Here is a 20327-nt window from a genome sequence, read left to right as displayed (position 1 = left end):
GTATTCTAAAAAACATTGTTCCTGTACTATATAACTATGGGGAGGAGAGGGTGGCTTCAGCTAAAGTGGGGCAAGGAGATTGAGAGGTCCCAGGCAATGGTTTCAGTTAATGATTGTGCGGAGCAAGAAACCAGTTGGTGCCCATTTCTCTCTGGCCAGCCAACAGGCAACATAACACCCAGGGAAAGGAGAGGCCTACCTCTGCGTACTCTTCTCCTTTAATTCTAAAACCGTCTGGCACCTTGTGGATCCAGTCAAGTCTCCCGTCCATTAAAGTGGCAATTCATCCTATAAATCTAGATTTCAGAATACTCCACACAATTGCATAAAATATGTGCCAGTTTCTCCTGTGCTCCACCATTTGGGCTGATTTTTCACTACTATAGGTCAGATTCTGCTATCTTTATACAGAATGTTATTGCTAATATAATTAATATAATTAATTTTTACAAGTTTTACTCAGTGTGAGAAAGGATGGCAGACTATGTCCCTATATAGTTCAAGAAAGCACTCAAATATATGATTACATTAATCTTTATTCAGGAAAGCACTTAAGCACATGCTTAAGTCTTGTCGAATTCAATGGAAATTCAATCACTTTTGAAAATCTCATCCTATGGAACAGCTGAGTTTAGTTTTGCAGCTCTTGGGCACCTGTTCAGCATTTTTAGTATCCTACCCACTCATACTCTCATTGACCCTGAAAATGTGAAAAATCATAGATGTTTGTTTAAAAAAATCTCAAACACTCAAAAAAAACCCATATAAATCAGGTAATCCACAAAAAATCCAGCATTAATCATGGTAAAAATCCTCTTTACATTTATTCCTCTGTGATAATCACTCAGTATTGGGACAAATTTTTAAATCATCCCCATCGTTCATTTTATTGATGTAATTTGTTTCCTGACAAGCAGACACCCTTTAAAGACTTTACTTATATTATGTGATGGCTTATTTTGTTTTGAACAGAATCCATCTAGTTACATAGACAAACTACAAAAAATACACTTATGGAAAGCTGGATTTTTCACACTTGTTCATTTTCCTAATGAACACATCACCATTCTGTGGGATCAGAGAACAACTATTCACATACAGACTGGACCTCAGTGGCAGGTAAGCAGAGATCAACACTTTTAAAGTCATTTATACGTTACTGGAAGACTAACATAACTATCTGACCATGGTTCAGAGAATAGACTAGAAGATCTATCAAACATATCTGCCAACTCAAACAGTTCTATAGTAATTGAATTAATATGAAGTAACTGATCAAAATTTGGCAAAATTATAAGCAACTGAAAATGGGTGATTATAATGGGATATGACAGGCAACCTTAAAAATAGATAAAGCTAGTAGCACTGACTAATACATATAATTTTTTTTAGGGTGAACTGACTGGATTATGTGGAAATTTTGACTTGAAAACAATAAATGAAATGAGGACTCCAGAAAATTTTGAGTTAACAAACTCTCAAGAGTTTGGAAGTAGCTGGTCAGCTGTAGAGGTAAATAATAACAAGAATGGCTTTTCTAGTAAATCCTTGTTGTGTAACGCTTTACAGCTCATCAGCCTCGGAACCAGTAATTCCTTTCCTGGAATCCCAGCTCAGTTGCAAACAGTATTTACAATATCTACTGACCTTGTTATAATAATTAATTGAAGTGGGAAAAAAGGACAGGAAGTTTTTTCTTCCTAAAACACTAATACATGGAGGATTGATGTGCAGTATTCTGTTTTATGTTTGTTCTAAATCTACTGCAGTTTTTCATTAAATTTAGTACTTTGCTCAAAGAGTAATAGAAACATTTAGAGAAACAACTCTCTGAAATATTCCCATCTTTTGCACTATAGAAAGGCTGTATTTAAAAACTTGTGTATTTTTAAGTATTTTATATGCAGTATCTATATAAATATTTATTTTAAATGAATTAATGTTGAATATTTTGTTTACCAGAAGGAAACCATGCATTACCAAATACATATGCACTTCTGAGATTGCTATTCAAAAGTCCAATTGAAACTTTTTAAAATAAAACATTAAATAATGAAAAAACTCAAGGCTTGCTTATATGAGTAATCTTTATTATTCATACAAGCAGGACTACTTGTGTGAGTAAGGCTTGGACCCCAACAAAGTCAATGTGTACAACTGTTGCTTTGTTTTTCCTTTTCCTTCAGAACAAGTGAAACATTTTTCCACACTGGGCTGTTCCTTCTTCACAGATTTAGCTTCCTCTATTGAATAATAAGGCTTAGGCTGTCTTGACTACTACGAGTGCCTTAGAAACGATGCATTTGATCTGTGCTCACATGACTTATTTGAAGCCTGATTTTTGTAAAAAAAGGTTCGGTTTTGAAAGTTCAGATAGCACAGTGGTTGTGAAACAAGTTTCTGGGCGGGTGACAATTTCGCTTTCTGGTTTAGTGTGTTGACAGCTCTGACATTCGAAATCCATGCAGTTTGAACCCACTTAGAGAGCCATTTGCCAAGAAGGAATGTGGGATACTGTTAAGTGAAATGTTTGAAGCTTGCCATCCAGTGGTGAGTAGTGATGACAAATAAAATGATGTGAAGTTCTGTGTATATGATTAAAAAGAAACCTTACATCACTTTAAATCCCAGTCCTATCTAACATGAAAGAGTGAGAGAGAAAACGTGAACAATATCTGTTCTGATTCCGATCCATTAGCACTTGCTCATTTACATGTTTCATAATGATCACATGCTCTCAGCTGATCTCCAGTTCATCTAGACACATTTAACTAATTAGATATACTGTAGGGCCTGATTGTGCAACTCTTACATTAAGTAGTACCTTGCTTTAGTCCCATTAAAACTGATCAATAAAGGGAGCCAGATGGGGCCTCTAGGGGTCTTACCCTCTCCTCCATCCACCAGGTACATATGCATCCATACATCTACCTGCTGGATTATTTTATTTACATATATATATATTAGATATAGAATAATAGTCACCTATTAGACATTTTCTGAACCTATTTAAATAAGTACAGTGCATTGCTGAGCCACATGAGCCCTGAAGAGTTGCCTCCTAGAATAAATTAAATACATCCCCTCACTCAGGCAGAAGCCAAAGAAAATAAATGAGCCATACAAATTGCCCTGAAAGTCAGCAGACTTGGGCTCTGGTGGAGCAATACACCCTGCCCCAAGATGTTCAAATCTAGGAATGGTTAGTGCCCTGGGCCATGCTTAAAGGCCTTCTGCTTATCTTAATTGTTTTAATGGCACACAGGGAGGAGGGTGGTCCCTTCATAGAAGATAGCTAAGACCCATATAGGGGTTATAATGTAATTTTAGCTGGTACAAATATAATGTTGCAAATGTTGTAACATTCTCCATGTGGTTTGGTCCATTAAGCTTTTTGTTTTGCACTAGGTTCTAAACATCCCACAAGTGTAGATCCATGCAGATAGCACTTTACAATATTTCAATGAGAAAACTTAGCACTGGTAATAATTGATTTTTCTTTTACATTTGGTTACACACAGCAAGATGTCATGACAATAAGAGAACAAAAAAATCACAGAATTATTTTTATGAAATTGTCTATATGGAGAACAGTTAATCACTAATTTCACCACGTTTGATCACTTATTAAATGATATGTGTCCAGTAGTTCTTAACAAGCTTGCTAAATTTATTTATTTATGGTTAATTTGAGGAAATTAATATTTCTAATTTTTAGCTTATTAAAGTTTAAATTACAAGTAAACACTGTTACCCTATCCCATACTTCAAGTCAACATAAATATCATATTACTGCACTGATTCCTATGTATCACTTGATTAATTCAATTGTACCACTAAACAGTGTACAAGTTTCTCATGACTATGATGATACTTTGTGTTTTAGGCAGACACTTAAAATAACAGCTATCATATTTTGAAGTCTCACTTGTTAAATTGTCAAAGTCTGATAGCTCTGTATTGAGATCACTTGTCAAAGTCTATGTGAATTATTTTATGTTATTACAATAACATTTATGTTCTTCAGGTGGACGTCACCTGGTTTTATTCAAACTGCTTGACAGACACATGTGGTTGTAACCAAGGAGGTGATTGTGAATGTTTCTGTACAAGTGTATCGGCGTATGCACATCAGTGCTGTCAGCATGGAGTCATAGTAGATTGGAGGTCCCCCAGAGTGTGTCGTAAGTTTTCTCAACCAAGTACTGGGCCCAGCACATTGCCAGTCTATACATTGGATCAAGTTCTGACAAAGCAACCAAAGTTTGAGTCACATGAGCACATCCCTTTTAAAGTCAGAGCGATGGCAACAGAGCTGTTGGTTGGGGTCTCTAGTTCCAAAATGGAAGTAGATGCAGCCCTCTGCTTGGCTTCTGTTCCCAATTTGGGCCATGGGATTTGCACTGTGTGAGAACTGCTGGTCACTTCTATGTTTGTGGGTGACACACCAACATTTTCTTCTTTTACCATTACCTTCTGGAGACCCAGCACAAGATATCCTATGTGATGTGGATGGATGGAGTCACTTGTGTAGATTTTTCACTGCTCTCAACATGTGAAGTGTCTCCAAAGTAGCTGATATGAAGCTAGCTGTACAGAATATAATCACAGCATAGTCCAAGTCCAAACTCAATTATTTTGGGTGCAAGAGATAAGAGGAGCTCCAAGGGTCAGATCTTAGAGTCCCCTGCAGGAGACAACAACTTTATATGCTTTAGAGCACTGTTCTGCACCTGCAATGTGGAGGTGGGGAAGGATTATAGAATGTTCTGAACAAGTGTAATTCAGGATTTAAAATATTGCTATATTATTGTTTGTTGTTACAAATACAGTTTTGACAAGAGGCTGCATTGTACAGCACCCATCACAAACACATAGTAAAAGATAGTCCTAGCTGCAAGGAGTTTATGGTCTAAGAATGCAAGACAGACAAAGGGTGGCAGAAAGGAAGTATTTGTACATTATGATTGAGAAGGGAGGCACAGAGAGATTACGTGAGTAGCCTAAGATGGACACACAGGGAGCCTGATAGAGTGGGGAAGCTACATCTTAGCTTCTGATATTGTAGATTATACACAGGTATTTTAATGTCATCAAGGAAAGATTAGGAGTACTTGTGGCACCTTAGAGACTAACAAATTTATTAGAGCATAAGCTTTCGTGAGCTACAGCTCACTTCATCAGATGCATCCGATGAAGTGAGCTGTAGCTCACGAAAGCTTATGCTCTAATAAATCTGTTAGTCTCTAAGGTGCCACAAGTACTCCTTTTCTTTTTATGGGTACAGATGAACACGGCTGCTACTCTGAAACCAAGGAAAGATTGTAAAGCTGAGACTTGACCACTAGAGGTCACAAACAGATAGCCTTATGTGTTTGCAGTGAATGTTGCGCTGAGTTTAGTGCATTTTTACTCAAATGTTATAATTAATGCTTTGCCAATTAATTAAATTTTGTGCAAAATCTAAGTTAGTTGGCATTTGGTTTTGAGCAGCTTTGATTTGTCCCTTCATTAGTGGGTTAAAGGAAAACTTGTTTTTCTCTAAATTTCAAATCTGCAAAATGTCTGTAGCTAAGTATTTCTTTCCTTTATATTTTTTTAGCTTATGACTGTGAATATTTCAATAAAGGTAAGTCCTACAATAATGATGAAGAGTTGATAAGAAAGCAAGAAAACATTTTGTTATGGTGTATAATTATTATCATTTTGAATAAAAGGAGAAACCTTTGGATCCATGTTCACGAAGAGAAATGGAAGTTGCAAACACTATATTGTTTTAGTGTTCAGGTTACTTTATTTTAGGTTTGCTTTGCTGTTTCCAAGAGCTAGTAATCATGGAATTTACTTCATATTGAACATAGCCCTGCTTCACTAATATATAACTTATTTACAATTAATGTAAATGTTTGAAGATCATAAATAAATAACTGTTCATTAAGTAACTAATGGCATATTTTATCTAATAGAATTTGTGCCAACCAATCACATTAGTATTATTGTTGACTATTTCTCTTATGTGGTTTAAAAAATGTAACCAGTGAAAACTATTGTATTGTGGAAATGAATCCAACTCCAAAGTGAGGGGTGGTCAGCTTCAAGATTTTGGTTTAGATCCATCTGTAGTTTATTAATAAAAGAACAGCTCGTCAAGGACTAGTTTACTACATTATAAAGTGATAATAGCTTTAATAGTAATGTGTTTTATAAAACACTGAAAGATATTATTGATAAAAGAAAATGTGATGGAAATACTGAGGTCATAATATCCTAGATGTACTTTAAGAATCAGTTCTCTTTCCCAAGACAGATGATGCAGTCACCACCAAACCTGATGTACTATGTTAGAATCAGTCCACATTGTAAATAAATAAAAATAAAATTAACAAAAGTGATACATAATATCAGGGAAGAAGAGATAAAGGAGAATATATGGAAAATATACAGATAATCTACAGTTCATTTTGTCTATGCAATCCCCAGTTTTGAAACAGATTTGGTTAATTTGTTTCATACAGGAACACATTCCATATAATATGAGGTCCCTCAGTACTGTTTCATAATCTAAAACCAACAGATTTACATACATCTGAGCCTAGGAAATCTATTCTTTTACCAAAGGCAGAGCATAATCTGGAATAATTTTACCGTGGGTTTCCCAAAACGAGTTACCTCTAAAGATGCCTAAAAATTGAACTGGTATTTAGTACTTAGGACAATAGTACTCTCTAAAACAGATACCTGATTGCTAAATGATCTAGTCTCCCATTTGTTTTTCCCTGGGCAGCCTCAAGAGGTAGCTAACTTTCAAGAGATAGCCACAAACAAGCAACTAACTAACTAAGACAATCTGATCTGAACAATTTTCAGGATTCAGAGTACCTTTTAAATCTGCCTGTTGAATCTATGAAGATATTTGTTTCTTTATGGATAGGCTCCAGACACTGCATTGGGATCAAAATGGAGCCAGATCTCCAGAGGGAGATTGGATTGGGCCTCCAGTAGAAGAGGCGACTTGTGCCTCTCTACCCTCCTTGCTCACCATACGAAAGGGCCAGAGAAAATCTGACTAAAGGATTTGCCTGGTGATAGGGATTTTTGAAAGTGTTTTCAATTTGAGCTGAATTGCTTAGACAAGTGTTATATAGTAGGTTTTTAACTGATACAGGAAAATGCAGTATTAAGGGATTATTGCCATTTTAAATTTCTTTCTTGTATTTTTTTTCACAAATGAAGTACCATATGACTGAATGACTGCAAGTTTGAAAGTGTAATGTTCAAAATTAAAGGACTGGAAACACGCCTTACAGTGATTTAAAGTCAAGGAGCTCAATTTGTTTAATTTAAGAAAGTGAAGGTTAAAGAGTAATTTGATCACAATTTATAAGTACCTAAATGGGGAACAGAAATTTATTAACGGCGTCTAGCAGACAAAGTATAACAAGATCTAATGTCTGGAAGTTGGAGCTAGAGAAATTCAGACTGGAAATAGGGTACACATTTTTAACAGTGAGGGTAGTTAACTAGAGCTGGATGAAATTTTTGTCTGAAATTTTTTCAGTGAAAAATGCAGATTCAGTCACTCTGAAGCATTCTGTAAATTCATATCAGTTTCATTGAATTGTTTCAGTTGAAAAAATCCTAAAACAAAAATTCCAAATATTTGACATGTTGTATTTTGACATTTTCAAGAGGAAATGCTGCGAATTTTTTGGTTCGAAATGACTTTGTTTCAAAATTACTTTTAATTGTATTAAAAATGAATCATAAATGTTTGAAAATAATCCAAATTGAAATAAAACATATAGATTTTGTTGAAATTAAATGTTTTGTTCAACCCCAAATTACTTTTTTTTTTTTACTTTCAATGTGCCAAAAATTTTGAAAAATGTGGTTTTTGATCTGACCTGATTTTTTTCTCCAATTTTTTGGAATTGCTAGCAAACTAAAAAAATCTGTTATTGCTCAGATCTATAATTTAACCACTGGAACAATTTACTAAGGATTGTGGTGGATTCTCCATCACTGGACATTTTTTTAATCAAGATTGGATGTCTTTCCAAAAGACATGCTATAGTTCAAACAGGAATTATTTTGGGGAAGCCCGATAGGCTGATTTACACAAGAGGCAAGACTTGATTATCACAACGGTTCCTTCTGGCTTTATAATCTATGAAAAATGATTCTAATGATCCTTGGATGTAGCAAAGTAAAATTAGATAATAAGGGGTACATTTTCAAATTGCGATGTTAGTTTTAACTGTTATTAAAAGCTGTGGGCAGATAATTACTGCAAGTTTGAGTATGCCTGTGTGTATATCTATATGCCGATATATCTACCACATTTGTATTAGTAATAGCCATGTGATAAATACCTTTATCAGATACCTTTCACCCCCTTCACCTGCTCTTTACCTACTAATCCATCTAATCAGGACTTGTTATAATAGGCCAAACAGCTGCCATTAAAAAAAAATCATCCTGCCACAAAAACATATCTTCCTTCTCCCCAAAAAGGTTAGCCTGGCCCAAGGCTCAAGAAGGCTAAGATCTAGTCCTGGGCCAGTGACGGGCTTTCTGTGCTTAACAATGTTCTGAACATTGAGCTGAGTATTTCACATCCCCCCAAAGCTGGAAACAGGTGCTTTTTATATTTCCAATTTATTAATGGGATTCAGTACATATTTCATGCCTTGAAAGAGCCTGAGATATCAGACTTTAATTCATGGTAATTATTAGTTATAGAAATGCCATTTCAGGACATTTTCTGACCCCTGTACTTTGCATGCGGTATGCAGCGGAACTCAGAGACCTGGCTTTAAGGAAGAAGGATACAAAAATAGTCCTAGTTAATTTGTTTAAAAATAATTCTAAAAATACGTTTTTCTACAATATTATTGGTATAAGCAAAATAGGTGATGGTGTGACATATTAGGAAGTATGTATCAGCATGTGTTTGAGATGACAATGTAACTTGCCCTTCGGCTTTGTCACTTGTGAACAAGACACCCAATTTCAAATTCATGCTGATAATACTTTTATGCCACACTCCTACACCACTATGTGTGCTTGTATACAAAAAGAAAAGGAGTCCTTGTGGCACCTTAGAGACTAACCAATTTAGTTATTTATTTATTATTTCGTGAGCTGTAGCTCACGAAAGCTCATGCTCAAATAAATGGGTTAGTCTCTAAGGTGCCACGAGTCCTCCTGTTCTTTTTGCGAATACAGACTAACACGGCTGCTCCTCTGAAACCTGTCTACAAAAAGATAACATTATACATGCACTCTTACTGTCCAAGAAGTTCATTTATACATGATGACCACTGTTAAATAGAGACGAGATGGGTGAGGTAATATCTTTTATTGGACCCATTGCTGTTCGTGAAAGAGACAAATTTTTGACATTACCAAGAGCTCTTCTTGAGCTCTGAGAAAGGTACTCGGAGTGAGTATTGTTAAACGAGGTATTTATCATGTGATTTCAATCATGCTGTGAGCTAGTGAGTGGTAGCGTCTTTATAATACAAATACATTAATCCTATAGCTGAAAATCGTCTAATAAATGTTCACTATATTTCAGCATAGGTATTTAGCATTTAAATATACATTTGCTATAAGATACTACCAAACATATACTAAATAAATCACATCAGTTGCAAAAAATGTTTGTATTATTTTGCATCTGTCAAATAGTTAATTTTCAAATGTAGAGGAAGTGGTGTGAATCTTTACAAAACCTCAGAACATATGTATATGGATAATACACCCATTTCAAATTCAGGCTGATAGGACCCTTTTATACCACACCACTCCAGCATTGTGTGTATGAAGATATAGGTAATATAATTAGGGTTGGCAGAATTCCATTTTTATATTTTTTGTAATTTTGATGGATAATATTAATATTTATTTTTAAGCCTGTTTAGATTTTTATAAACCTTTAAATTTTCATAGCTGAGGGAAATCATGGTGTGCGGGGAGTCAGGCAATTATTCAGTAACAGCAGACATTGAGATTCAAAAGGTAAAGCTTTATAAATGGTTAAAACACAAACTGTCAAAACATGCAAAATAAATATCCTTAAATCAACAAATCATACCTATGTTTATTATTCATTTGTTAGTCCATTTGTAACAAATCTAGTCTAAATCATTAGATTTTGGCTGTAATAAGTTCTTAAGCAGCTTTTTTCTTAATTTGCCTATCTGTAAATTTTGATTATTAGTAGAAATATTTTTTCTGAGGTTTGTGTGTGTACAGTGAAATTGATGTTTACCGACATTTACTGATAGAAATCTAATCTTTCCAAGCCTAAATATAATATGTTTATTCTTATTATCCATATCTATCCATAGATTCTAATGCCTGAAGGGATCACTTAATTATCTAGTCTGGCCTCCTGCAAGATTATTGTCCACATGCAAATTTTGCTGTTGGGCACATAACCAGGAGCACAACTGAGGTGTCAGCTACATTTTATATTAGTTGAACCCAATTAAAAATGAAACCTAGAGGGATATATGGAGGTAGGGAGGAAAAGGGAAAGTTCTCACAAACCTTTCTGAAATGAAGTTGGAAATTTTTGTGCAGTCTAATTACAGCTAATAGGTGGAAGTGTTTGTTTTTTGTTTTTGCTTTTTTGTGGGGTGGGGGTTGCTTCGTAAGGCACTGCCATTTCATTTTAGCACATGATGCCTGGAATAGTTTTCAGGCTGGAGTTGTTCTTGTTTAATTTGCTACTACATGATTGCCTAAGATAATATATGAGAGCTCAAGCATTTGTGACACTCAACATGAAAGTTAATTTTGGCTTCTCTCTCAACAGTTCTGGGAAAGGGTCCCTACAAACTGGTCAGCTACTTGGATGGAGAAGTTGCAATGGCAGCCAAACTGTTGGGTGGCTATGTTTTCCCAGTGAGAGCAGAAGATTTTGTTCCGGGAGATGCCATGAGCTTTATGCTGACTTCAGGATGGTATAAGCCCAAGGCACATGGTAAAGTCACTGGTTTCAGAGTAGCAGCCGTGTTAGTCTGTATCCGCAAAGAGAAAAGGAGGGCTTGTGGCACCTTAGAGACTAACAAATTTATTTGAGCATAAGCTTTCATGAGCTACAGCTCACTTCATCACTGTAACCTGAAAATAAACATAGATAAAGACAAAGACAGAGTGGGCAGTGAACACACATAGCAAATTCTCCCCTTGAATACAGTCCTGTGCCTGAGGACAGAATTGCCCACAGACCTTTCCTCTGCAGCTATCAGCTGATTCTAATTTTAACAATGTCCACCAAGCTTTGCACTCAGTGGGTTTTAATTGGATGATTCCAGCTTTATAAATAGATACTTTTAGTTTTCAAAACAACATTGTAACCCCCACATTCCTAATGTGCCCTATGGCAGGAGAGGGGGATGGGGAAGATTGGAAGGAGTGTTGTAATAACAGATGCTCCAGCCCATTCCTTGCTCTATCACCTCTCATTTCCTGTGTCCTGGCATAGAGAGAGCCATTTTGAAGCAGAGCCATGCCTTTCACAGGGATTCACATCCCCTGGGTGGCCTCTTCAAATCTTGTCCACCTTTGCACACCAGAATTTCACCAGTTCAGCTGCCAGGGAGGCCCTCCACTACTTCAGAGGAATATGCAGGGTTTGCTCTTATGTTTTCAGTACTTTATGATGCTGATGAAATACTGCAGGTATTTGCGCATCCAATTTCACTGCCACGGGAAAGTTTGTTGTAATAAATGTTTTAATGATCCTTAACGCCAGATGCACCAGAAATGTCTGATCCTGCTGATCAGGTCCCCAGAGAGCCTGTAAGGCGTAGACTCTGCACCTCCTGCTTGCCATAGAGCAATGTGCTTCTCTAGCTTTTTGTGTGGGACCATAGAAGGGGGTATTATGGGCTGGCTGAGGGAATTGCAGGGCTCTAACTAGTGAGTCTGCTCTCAGTGTAGAACTGGCCCAAAATTACATGTAGGTGAGTACAGAGGGACAGGGCTCTTACTTCTGCTCTTCGTCTGCAGCAGGAATCTCAGTTTTTCTGTACTAGTGCCCTGTATCCTGTCTTTGATTTGTGGAGAAAGGTTCTGTCTCCTTTTCCAGCCGTGGACAGACCTCATCTATTCAGGCTTTACCCTGCCTACCAGGATTTGCAGACTCCATTATAACATTAAGAGGATGTCATTTAGTCATCTGTCCTTGGAGGAGTCTACAAAATCTGTATGACAATTTCTTTGCATCATCAGCCCAATTATATTGGAATTTCCTTCATGATTATCAACAGCAGCCATATAGATATGTAATATGTAGTTTTATAAATTAGATAGTAAATTGTATCCCAGAAAAATGGGTAAATTTTGTTAGCTTCAGACCAGTGATAAAAGAAGACTGGGATGTTTTGGTAATAAAGTAACTGTTGTATACAGAGCAGGTGATACAAATTGCATTGCAAATGTACCTGCTATAGCCAGTAATAGAAAAAAAACTCTCTTCCATGCTATTCAATGTTTCAAATAAATAAATGTTGTCATACTTGGAAGATAAGTGATGCTCCAGAAATATGGTACAGAACATAATAAAACATCTGTTTAATGGAGATTATTTGTCCTCTGTGCCCTCTTTTAAAAGAAATACTATCCAGTCCTCAGGGGATAGTTGATTTTACAGTTGTTCTATGGTTATTTTAAACTGAATACCACAGTTTACAGAAAAATAAAATGAAGTAATACTGTGAGCAACAGGTGCTCATAATGGACTCAGTTCTTTCATTGAGCTGTACCTTACGCTGCACATGGTCCCACAGAAGTCTGCTTGAAATCAGTGGGACTGTTTTAGTGGTAAAGTACTGGTCAGCATGTAGAAGGTCGTGACAATAGAGCCGTTAATAGTACAAGGCAGGCACATTGCAAATCTGCTTTTAACATGATTTGTCCTGAGGATGGCTGGAGAGCCTACTGCTTGGAAACTGAAAACACGACCCTACAAGCTGAATGTAAAATGCATTTTAGTTACTCCATTTTAAGTGAACAATTGAGCTTTTGAGCTATAACTTCCAAATGGGTAAGCATAACTTTGTAAAACTGGTGAGACTGTATTTTAATTTTGGATAAGAATAAGGCTAACAAAAGTAGTGAACTGAAGTTATATGCTCACGGTGGGCTAAATTACTGCACCCTCGTGTTGACAAGTACCATACCGTGCAGTATAGTCCCAGTGAAATCATTGGGGCTACCAAGTACTCAGTATGAGGAAAGCCAGCAACATGTATGCATATTTAATATTTTTTCTTCAAAAAACTGGGCCAAGTTCATCCTTACTGTGGACTCAAGTGGTATTGACTTTAGTGATGTTACACCAAAGATAAATCTGGCCCACTCTGCTTAGTCCAGTGAATACGTTGTTGTGTTTTTTTCAGATCCCAACTTGGTTTCATTTGAAACAGCTGACAGACCAAATTATTTTCTTCATTTGGCTTCCAATGATACCCTGCTTCTTTCCAAATGGGAAGACAGTGAAGAGTTCCGTAACAGATCAACCTTTGCCGTCCACAAGAACACATGGCTCCCAGGATACAGTTCCTTTGAGTCATTTGCAAAGCCAGGATTCTTCATCCATCTTTCAGCTTCTTCAGTTGATCTTTTGAAATACAAGCATTCAGAGAAATTCAGGCTGTCTACTCTTTTTAAACTTGTAGGTAGGTACTAAAATTAATATTTTATAAACTATAATTTACTACTTTAACCACATTTTGAAAGCGTGAGAGCTTTGTGGGCTGCATTCTGCCCTCATTTGCATGATCCAGCATTACTCTTTTGACTGGAATTACTCTAGATTTACATTGGTATAACTGAGAATTTGTGGTCTGATTCTTCTTACACGCCATTGCAAATTAGGAATAACTCAGTTGAAATTAATGGAGTTACACTTATATAAAACCAGTGTAAGTAAGAGGGAAATCAGGGGTTGTTTGACATTATAAACAATCGGGAAACGTAAACTGAAATGTAAGGGAGGATGTGGAATAGTAATGTAGCAGTGGGGAAGATTATTTCATTTATGTCCAACAGCTTGTAAAATACAGATTACTTTATAGCGTCACACTTGCTATGGAGAGAAGTGGAATAAAGAGAACCATTTGCAGAGTGGGGTATAATAAAACACATATAGACTAAAAATGTGAAAATAAAGCAGCTGAAGGAATATGAACCAAGTTGTGGTAATGATTATAGTGAAGATGAATCTAGAAGGATGAAGTAAAGAGACACCATGTTAAGTTTCCCTGGAGAAAACATTTTTTTCTTTTCCATTTCCTTTTAGGTTCAGGAATCTTCTTATTTAATTTTTTGCATAAAGATTCCTGAATAGATTTTTGCGGAAAGTTGTTTGGGCTGACATGACTCTAATGTCATAGTAAAGGTTGAAGTACAGCCTGGTTCATGAAACGTAAATCAATACAACCTGAATTGATAAAGAAGAGTAGAGTTGTTCAGAATTTTTTTCTGCAGAAAACTGTGAATTTTGTCAAAAAACAAAGACAATTTTTTTTTTGTGGGGGGAGGTTATTGATTTTTCCATGAAAAATAAAAAATGGAGGAAAATGTTTTATTTGTTGAAACCCCAATTTTCAATTGGAAAAAAGTTTCATTGGAAAATTTTTGATCGGGTCTAAAAGAAAGTCTGGGCTTTAACATGGTAGTGGTTAGTACCTTTTTCATGTATGTCAGTGAGGGGACTCTGTGAAGATAGATCTCCACAGCATTGCTCCTATTCCTGGGACAAAAAAAAGGCTTTTGTTCAAAGTGGGCAAGGAATAAGTGGGGAGGAGCAGAGGACTGGCTACACTTTGCTGAATTATTTCCTACAGACCCTGCCTATGCAGAAATTCAGTCAGGAGTTCATGTAACTTGGAATTGGATTAACTGTCTCTGGGTCCCCACAGTGGCTGCCATTAAGCAGGCACAAGAGGACCCAGTCAATAGAAGCTATGTTGCCAAGGTAGCGGAAGGTCAGTGGAGCCATGTGGAGGATTGGATGTTTGGCTGGTAAGCTCCTGTCTCTACAGATGTGAGTCTGGGAGGTGTTATTCCTCCTGTACACTTTAATGCTTCCCAAATCTCTCACTGTGGGGGGTGGGGGGGTCCTTCCTAGTAAATTCAGTGAGGTAAAACTCTGTCCCTCCCCTCCCACAGGAAATTTCTCTGGGATGGAGGTGATCTGACCAATGGATTTTAGCTTTAGATGAGGGAGCCTAGTTTAACGTCCTTCTATGAGTTTGGTGACTCTCTGAACTCAAGTGCACATTCCCCATGGGAGCAAACCACAACTGGCAGTAAGACTAAGAAATGGTAGAGAAAATGACATTATTAGCCCAATTCTGGTAGGGTCTTGTGCCTAGGCACAAAAATCCCATGGACACCAAATAATTTATTCCACACTGGTTTTGGCTCCCTGCAGAACTTACAGTGAGGCATTTCCACTGGCCATGCAGAAAAGGAGCTCCAGAGGGACCTGTTGGGCTGGTCAACAGGTTTCTGTATGGGCACCTGTCTCAGCAATAGCACTCATGCATGGAGTATTCACACTTGTAGGAGTAACTTGTGAAGGAACTGCTGCTGGCCAAGGCTCAAGTACACAACAATGCCACTTTAAAGAACAGACAGTATTTCATCAGCTTGTGTGCTAGATACTTCAGAAGAGGAAGAAGATAATCACTCTGCATTTGTCTCCGTTGATTTGTACTGCCATTTTGTAAATTATAGATGGGCCTCAAATGTAAAATTCAGATCCTGAATTCAACCTCCTCATTCCCCATTACCCAAAAGATTCAAGGGTGTTTGGATGCAGAGCTTTCGTTCAGACCCATATCAAATGTACCTATAATGATTTTATTCCTGTGGAAAGGCAGGAGTAAAGAATGAAGCAGCACTTGTAATACAGAGGGGATTCCTCTGAAAAAGCGAGAGGATCCTTACAAAGAAATGAGTGATAGAGTAAAAGTTTTATTTCCCCCTCTGCCAAGATTTTCTCTGCAGGCGTTATTTATTATCACTTAAACTCTGAGCTGTAAATGTGGATAAAACCAGAGAAAAAAGTCATGCTATAGACAAGTATTTACAGCTTAATGGGCCTGATTTTCTGATAGATGTTGAGTACACTTAACTCCCACTGAAGTCATAGGGAGCTACAGATACTTAGGCTCCCTAAAAATCAGGCCAAATTGCTTTTTCACAGAGCTGTGCATTGAAGGGTAAATCCTGGCTCTGTTATGTGGTTGTAATCCCTTGCACAACCTAGTTGTATGCCAGGCCAACTGGTTCTGAGGCTGCTCAGCCTAGTGCACAAGGAATTGTGCAGGGTATCTGCTCCTTGGATTGCATGCAGCTGCTCAGGGGTATAGGAAGCTCATGCAGATGGACACAATGGTTGCCCCAAATAACAATACATAAATCCGGTAAACCCCATGGAACTGCTTCAGGAAAGTGAGAGAGAGAGAGAGAGAAAGAATGTGTCACTGAGAGAACAGTGTTTGGAGGTCTCTCCCTTTCTGCTGTCCTGTGATTGCCATAGGGGATGGTGAATCTTCTGCCCAGTTGTTCCCGTCCTTCAGTCCCTGATGACCATTCCATTTCAGAAGGGTCAGCCAAGCAGTGCTATGGACACTGGCTATGGATTACACAGCCCATTCATTATCACCAGCTATGACTGCCCTGAAGGAGAACCTGTCCCTCTAGCCCCTTCCCCACCCGCTGGGATCTCAGAGAGGCTCTGCCTTTTTTGATGTCATCCCTCAGTTCTTCAGCTGCCATACGTGGCAATTGGGGCAGGGGAGGGGAGGGATAGAGACACAGATTTCTTATTTGGGGCCCATGCGTCTGTTTCTGTAGGTGATTCTTAGGCAGTTACAGATCCTGGTGAGACTATAAACTGTTTCCATCTCTATGCTGCATACATGTGTAGGGCCGGGATTTGATGCTGAATGCCTGGTACTGAAATATCAGGAACAGATTTTTGAGATTTTGAGGGTGCAAAATGTATATGAGAGAGTTTTTAAAGAGTGAGACAGGAAAAAGATGGATGAGAGAAGATCATGATGGGGATAGTACAGAGAGATTGGGAGGAGAACTGAGAGGGAAGGAGTGTTGGAGGAAGAGAGCCTGGAAACTCAGGAGGAAGAAGAGAACACAATATAGGAAAAAGAAGAGAATGAGAGAACAAAGATCACATACTGTAGAAAATTATAATGAGTGGAAAATAGAGTGAAAGACACAGGAAAAGATGGTAAAATACATAGGAGAAGAAAAGAAAAAACAGAGTAAAGGGAAAGACAAAAGAACAATGCAAGGTAAGCAAAGTATTTTTTTAAACAATGGTACTTAATATAAAAATAGGTGCAACATGACCTAATAAATAATGAGAATTGTAATTTTTTTTAATGAGTGGAACAGAATTCAGTTAGATTCAGCCGTGGCTGGTTATGATGCTTGTCTCTTGATTCTGCCTTTTTTATGTGAAATATAATTCTGCTTCCTGTAGTTGCTACACTCCTCCCCACCGACCAACCCCCACTTCTTCTCCCTGTGGTTGGAGCTATCAGTGTCCTGGTTTTTATTTTGAAAATATGGTTCACTTTACACTAGTAACTTCTTTAGTCAGACTTAATTTACAAACTGATTAGTCAAAGTCACAAAGTCTTTTCAGCCACACACCCTGAAAAGAGCTTCAGCAGGTACGAAATATAGTTGCCTGTCTTCTCAGCAATACAGGTTTCTGTGAGCACATCCACCTGGTGCTGTGCTCTCTGCACCAGCTCCCCACTGAACAGAATCCAGTTTCAGGTCTCTGCTCTGATATTCAAAGCTTTCCGTGGAACTGGCCTTAGCTACCTGAGAGATCACCTCCTCCTCTGTGATCATGACCTCCCATTACATCTATATTGTAATGGAAGAATGGAAGTCTTGAATAGTAGCAACCATGAATACAGGAGACATGAGACCTTAGGTGCTGGATCTAGACTATGGAAATTACTCCCACTAGAACTGACAAAAAACAAACAAAAAACCCCAAAACTAATCTACCTATTTCTCCCATAGACTTGGAAGGGAAGGAAGATCATTATTGTTGTTAACTATTTTTAAATACTTGGAAGTTGCTATTACATACAGGGGACCTTCTAACAACTTACTGAGATATAAGAAGCTATATTGGCCTGCAAAATAAAATAAAGCAGTGTGTTCATGAAGTAACATTTAGTTCAGCATCAACTTGCATTGATCCAAATCAGTTACTTTGAATATGTTTAATCCAAAAATTCTTTATGGACCTCAGTGGCAATAACTGCTTCCTCAACGTGATGGCTTGCATGGTACTCTAAAGTCATTACAAAATGTATTATTTTTTATATGGTAAGGATTTTTATGCTATAATTTTAAATGGCTCAGTAACTTGTTCACTGCTGCTGTGAACATACGTTCACAGATATCCCTGCAGTGCAAATATGTGATATATCAGTCCTTCATATTCTGTTTCTGAAATAGGTTTTGCAAGTAAAGGAGGAAAATGAAATATTGCAACAAATGAGGCATCATTTGGCAAGGTAGTACAGTTACCATTATAAATGTCTAGTGTTAGGCACAGTCAAATCTGAAACAGGCACTCACTTATATGACAGAAGAGACCAACTGTATGCCTTATGGAGCACCCTGTTATCAAAACATTGAATTAAAGTGTTAATGGTGGCATTGTGAATCTGCCCATGTTTTGCAGTGCATTATGATGACAGCCTAATGCAGCTGTTGACTGGCACACTCCAACTTCATGAAAAATGACAGATTTTGTCATTGCCAAATGCCTGTTGCCTTCTGACAAATGCCTTTAATCACTGAGCTGCTGAAGTTTTGAATGGCAGAGTATATGGAGCTAATGCTATTACCAGAACGTTCGTAAAACATCTCAAGCAAAGACCCCTTTTTTGGACATAACAAAAATGTTTCCTTGGTCTTTTATCTTTGAGGGGGGAATGGAGAAAGTTAAAAAGTGCTACAATTCTCAGTGGTCATGCATTAACGCAGAGTGGTATGTCTTTTCAAGTGTGAAGTCTTTGCCCTCCCGTCATTATGCCAAAAAATCCTATCTATGCTCATGGAAAACTGAAACAATTTACCTCAGCAAGTGGGATTGGATCAAATGATCAAGAGGCATTTCATTAATCACCACATCCGAAGGTTTGGGTTTCACAGTTTTATAAGCAGAGAAACACAGGGCTCGAATCTTTCTCCAGCGTACTTTCACAGGGCTCAGTCTGCTGATGTAGGGTAATTACATGGTCTAAAAATACAGCCGCATTTGTTTAAGTTAATGGAAAAGTTATACCAGTTCCAGAGTGCAGAGGCAAAGGCAGATTGAGTTTCCTGCTGACTATTCTAAATGCTTTGCATATTAGATCAGAAACTTTCCAACTGGGAACTGCTATTCCTGAGGAACCAGAGGGTAAATATTGGGAGGAGAATAATAGGCCCTCTAAATCCCTTGGCCAGAAAACTCTTCATGAGTCCTCTTCGTGTTCTATGACGCGCATTCAGAAGGAAGAATTTGCAATGACCCAATTGCCACAACAGTAGACACATACATATTTGTCTGAAGTCTGCTGAAGTGTCACTCTTTCTAGTTTCATAGTAATAAATACTGTAGTATTGAAATGCATTAGATATAAATTAAACAGATGTGACGGAATACTGCAATAAATTTTTCACAAATGACCACATGAATTTTTAAATGAAGTTGCTTCAACCATGCTCGTGTTTGTCTGCTGCTCCTGTTCCTGCAAATGTTTGAGTGATCATGTTGTTCATTGAATTTTAATATTCTGTGCACATGTGTTCACAGGAAAACAAATTTTAAATTTGCATGTGCCAGAATTTGCCCTAGCAGTGGATGCATGCTCATCCAATTGAGTAAAAGAAAGAAATCTTTGAGATTTACCTCACAAATCACATCTAAGTGCACAGATCAAATGTCAAATAATAGCAATCAATCCATAGAATAATTTGAATCTTTTGAATAACAAATAAAATGTGAGGAACTCACAATCTTTTCATAGATATATCTTTTGTTCTTAATAAGACACTGCAGTTTCTTACAAATAGCTTTTCATCTGAGTATCTTAACGCATTTTACTAATTTATGTGTTTAACTATCTAACACTCCTGTGAGGAAAGTGGGAATATTCTCATTTTACTGATGAGGGAACTGAGGCACAGATAATTTAAGTGACTTGTCTAAGCTCACAAGGAAATTCCAGAATAGAATTCAGAAGAACTGAGTGCTAGAC

The 20327-nt window shown here is 37.4% G+C and overlaps 1 protein-coding gene across 1 annotated transcript in view; it reads left to right on the top strand.

The window, feature by feature from the left end:
- OTOG (otogelin) overlaps window positions 1-20327 on the top strand; it is a 165279-nt gene that overhangs the window by 86289 nt on the left and 58663 nt on the right. Inside the window, exons 27-33 of the mRNA XM_077820059.1 lie at window positions 973-1119; window positions 1393-1512; window positions 2434-2550; window positions 4028-4184; window positions 5603-5629; window positions 10826-10993; window positions 13416-13694. Coding sequence (XP_077676185.1) covers window positions 973-1119; window positions 1393-1512; window positions 2434-2550; window positions 4028-4184; window positions 5603-5629; window positions 10826-10993; window positions 13416-13694 — 1015 coding nt within the window. The remainder of the gene's footprint in view (window positions 1-972; window positions 1120-1392; window positions 1513-2433; window positions 2551-4027; window positions 4185-5602; window positions 5630-10825; window positions 10994-13415; window positions 13695-20327) is intronic.

The sequence above is a fragment of the Eretmochelys imbricata genome, chromosome 6 (assembly GCF_965152235.1).
Source record: "Eretmochelys imbricata isolate rEreImb1 chromosome 6, rEreImb1.hap1, whole genome shotgun sequence".
Taxonomy (NCBI): domain Eukaryota; kingdom Metazoa; phylum Chordata; order Testudines; family Cheloniidae; genus Eretmochelys; species Eretmochelys imbricata.
Note: the sequence above shows the minus strand (reverse complement) of the source record. Positions and strands in the feature narration are given on the sequence as shown.